Raw genomic sequence first — 4,583 nt, forward strand, 5'->3', positions numbered from 1 at the left:
CAGTTGATCGAAAATCCTATCAACTCTCTGCCTGGGATTATCTTCTTCATTCTCAAATCTAGTTTGGGTACCCTATATTAAAAATTAATAATATTTACGTTACGAAAGGTGGGTGTTTTTTTTTATAGTTTTATTCTATTTAACTTAATGCTATTTTAGACTTGTAAACTATAATAGCTATCAAAGTCAACTTCAAATAAATAAAATGAAATAAAGTACTTTTAAAAATAAAAAAAATATATAAACAATTTAATCTGCACGACGGTTAATTTAAAATTCAAATTTAACCAATCAGATTTAAATGCCGAGAAATATATCAATATCAGTCATATATTTTAAAATTTTAATTTGCTTAAATTATAAAAATTAAGTTAAATTGCTCAAATATATTGTTTAATTGTATATTTAAAATGTAAATGCTATTTTTTTTAAACATGTAAACATATTTATTTTAACAAAAATATATTTTATTTATTTTCCTTTTCTTATTCTTTCGTCAAACAGAGAGAGGAAAGAGAAAGAAAAAAAGTAACCGACACGATGATCGGTTAATTTAAAATTCAAATTTAACCAATCAGATTTAANTTGCTTTTTTTTTCTTTTCTTTTGGCCAATGACAAATGGGAGAATGAAGAGAAAAAAACAATCATTATATCAATGATATGTAATAAAATTCCAGAGGCATAATGTGCAACCTAGGGAGCATATAATGTCAACGCTTGAATGATCTTGGGATCATGTTTCGAGCCTTCTTTGAACTCTTCTAAGGACAATTTATTATCATGATTCTGAAAATCAAATAAAAAAATAAAATACACTTATAAAATTATATAAGATGTTAAAATACTTAATTAATGCCATTAATTAATTAAATATAATTAGAACTCTCTTTTGTTATTAGAGAATACCACGCCAGGACTTCAATCCTGTTGACATTATGAGTTAAAGGTAATGGAAAGAAGACTAAAGTCAATAGCACCTATTGCCAACTAATACAATTGGATAGACCCTTCTTGTCAAGTTACACAAGGTAATACATTTGCTGACGTCATTACCTTATCCAGTTGATCGAAAATCCTATCAACTCTCTGCCTGGGATTATCTTCTTCATTCTCAAATCTAGTTTGGGTACCCTATATTAAAAATTAATAATATTTACGTTACGAAAGGTGGGTGTTTTTTTTTATAGTTTTATTCTATTTAACTTAATGCTATTTTAGACTTGTAAACTATAATAGCTATCAAAGTCAACTTCAAATAAATAAAATGAAATAAAGTACTTTTAAAAATAAAAAAAATATATAAACAATTTAATCTGCACGACGGTTAATTTAAAATTCAAATTTAACCAATCAGATTTAAATGCCGAGAAATATATCAATATCAGTCATATATTTTAAAATTTTAATTTGCTTAAATTATAAAAATTAAGTTAAATTGCTCAAATATATTGTTTAATTGTATATTTAAAATGTAAATGCTATTTTTTTTAAACATGTAAACATATTTATTTTAACAAAAATATATTTTATTTATTTTCCTTTTCTTATTCTTTCGTCAAACAGAGAGAGGAAAGAGAAAGAAAAAAAGTAACCGACACGATGATCGGTTAATTTAAAATTCAAATTTAACCAATCAGATTTAAATACAGGAAATTAAACGTATTTTCGATGGAAATAATTTTAATCATCAAAATATTTGTATATAACTCATCATAATTTAAAGTTAACGATAATTATGATGATTCATTTTTAAGAATTATGATTTTTATTTAAATTGTCATTTAAAAAATAACAATTTTAATTTTTTTTATTTTGTTATTTATACAAAAAGCACTTTACTACATATCGATTTATGAAAGTATTTTTCTTGGTACATCCACACTCTTTAAATAATACACGAAACTTGTGTAAATGATATTACGTTAGATTCAGAAAGTTATTTTTTTTCTTTTCTCTCCTATTTTTTTCCAGCAATATTAATGGTTTACAACTGTTTTTTTTAACAATAAAACTCACCAGCATCTGGTATATAGCATCAACAATGCTATACATTTCTTCTCTCGTTATATAACCATCATTATCGACATCATAAAGTTTAAAAGCCCCTTAATAAAAGAAAAAATATATATATATATCAAAACATAAAATTCATTTATAAATAATTCAATACATATATAAAGCTTTTTATTAAGATTTATTAAGGTTAAAAACTTAATTTAAGAAAAACCCTTTGTATAAGCTTGTTTATTTACTATATTCACTTCAAATTGCATTTATTATTAACAATTTATAAATGCTTTTATAGAAAAATTCTTTACCATGTTCTGAAAAAAATAAAATGTTTTCAACTGGTATAAAATCCTCCTCCAAAAAAAAAAAAAAATATGTAAACNTGAATATTAATTATAACCATAATTAAATTTAAAATTTAAGAATATATTTTTAATATTAATTTAACATACAAAATATAACCTGTAAATTAAGTATCCATTATTTTGTTTATTTTAAAAAAATGTTAATCTTAATAAGTAGAAAATATATTTTATTTGTAATTTTATGCTATTTTATAAGGAATTAATTATTTTTATTGCATTGACATGTATATAGTTTTACTTAATGGATTTCTCTTGTTTGATTACTGTAAATGTTATTTAGTTGTTTTCTAAGAGAATAGACCTTTCTACTTTACACAATTCGAAATCATTGTAACTAGAGTTTATATCCTAATATTATATTTATTTATAATATGTTAGAGAGAGATGAGGCCTGAGCCAGAATTATGGTCCCTCTACCTCCTCCTAATCATAAAAATACATAAAAAAAAACAAATAATAACAGATTTTTCATTATTCCACCATAAGAAACTTTATACTTTTGGCATTATCAGATCATTTACAAAATGCTATCTACAGTCGACCCCTCATAACACTGTTGATTATTCTGTTTTATGTGAATTCCATGTTGTACGAGTCACTTAGATTTTACAAATACGTGGGCCGTTTACAGCCCGACACACGTATTTGAAAAATCTAAGTGACTCGTACAACATGGAATTCATATAAAACGGAATAATCAACAGTGTTATAGGGGGGGTCGACTGGGTATTTCTTATAACAATCTTTTATACCTTTAGAATTCTTAAATATGTTTATCGATTTCTATTTTATTCTTTGAATTAAATAAATATGGATATTTAGAAATTAATCCGTCTCTTCGATAAAGTATCAAATGTTTTATTTATTTATTTATTTGAGACTTTTAGAGCACCAGATATGCAAATTTGCTGCTCTTGCGTATCATATGGTTTCCAGTTGGATAACAATGCTTTCTAGTTTAATAAACATGAAAACTATTGAAATTTTTCTACTTTAACAGTTAATTTCGATTGTTTCTATGTCATTTCCCGTATAAAATTTTCCCGTAATTTGCTATTTTAATATACTTTACAATGGGTGTAAAAAAATGATGTTAGGATAACTGGAATCTCATTATATAAGTTCCTCCTTTAAATCTTCTACTCGTGAATTTTTTTTAGAAATATTCTAAATTAAATTAAATATAATCATATTTAATTTTCCATTTTGTTTTTGAATNTTTTTTTTCCCTTCTCTTAACAAAAATGAATTAAATTTTTTGACAATTATACACTTCACATCTTTTAACATTATTGAAATAATGAAAATAAAAAAAAAAGTACATTATTTTACAAGAGAAAATACGATTATTGATTGTTACTGTGTTTTTATAAGGAAGCTTTGTACGCCAGTAATTTACTTGCTTCACTGCTGGATCGATTCTGAATGGCTCCTCCTGTGCATCTGTTGAGAATCAAATCTCTTGGGATTCTTCATCCAAGAGCTTGTCTATATAAGTTATGTTTGATTATCATTTTATTGATTTTCAAAAAAATTCAAATGATAATATACACCCCAATAATTCCCTTTATATTTATTTTTTCCAGTTTAAAATATTTTAAGAAATTGTAAAAAAAAAAAACTGTCTTTCTTAAATTCTTTTAACTGTAAATTTTATAAATAAAATTTTTTTTTAATGTTTTATCCATTTATTAAAATTATCTTTCTAATAATTCAAGCCTGATATCATCAATAATCTACAAGATTAAGTATATTCATCAATCTCAATGAGTTTACAACTGAATCACTCAATGTCTTGATGTCTTATAATTTATTTTAAATTATAAAAAATATTTTTAAACACCTTTTTTCTTATTTTTTAAATAAATTTTATATAATAATAATAATAATAAAACTATTTGCTGAATTTTTCTATTTATGTACTGCTTGAGGAATAGATAATAATCAGCAATTAATATTGAATTATTGATGTATTTGAATGAATATTTAATTAAATATTAATTGAATATAACAAGTCCTGATAGAAAATATTGATAATATAAAGAGATTAAAATGTGACTGCATTTAATTATTTTTCTTTACATTGATGATGTAGATAATGAATGATACTTTTGATTAAAATCATTAACTTAATCAGAAATTATACAGAAAATAATGTAAAAAAAAAAACAATTTAATTCTATATAAATTTTTATATTTATTAATA

General features: G+C 23.2%; 1 protein-coding gene across 1 annotated transcript in view; it reads right to left on the reverse strand.

Moving 5' to 3' along the window:
• Positions 1–585: 585 nt before the first annotated feature.
• LOC111624091 (frequenin-1-like) overlaps positions 586–4,583 on the reverse strand; it is a 19,822-nt gene continuing 15,824 nt past the window's right edge. The window contains exons 2-4 of the mRNA XM_023366869.1: positions 2,019–2,107; positions 1,056–1,133; positions 586–788 (exon numbers count right to left, since the gene is read on the reverse strand). Coding sequence (XP_023222637.1) covers positions 696–788; positions 1,056–1,133; positions 2,019–2,107 — 260 coding nt within the window. The 3' untranslated portion in view covers positions 586–695. The remainder of the gene's footprint in view (positions 789–1,055; positions 1,134–2,018; positions 2,108–4,583) is intronic.

Source organism: Centruroides sculpturatus, unplaced genomic scaffold, assembly GCF_000671375.1.
Source record: "Centruroides sculpturatus isolate CEXI.00-Female unplaced genomic scaffold, Cexi_2.0 scaffold298, whole genome shotgun sequence".
NCBI classification, from domain to species: Eukaryota; Metazoa; Arthropoda; class Arachnida; order Scorpiones; family Buthidae; genus Centruroides; species Centruroides sculpturatus.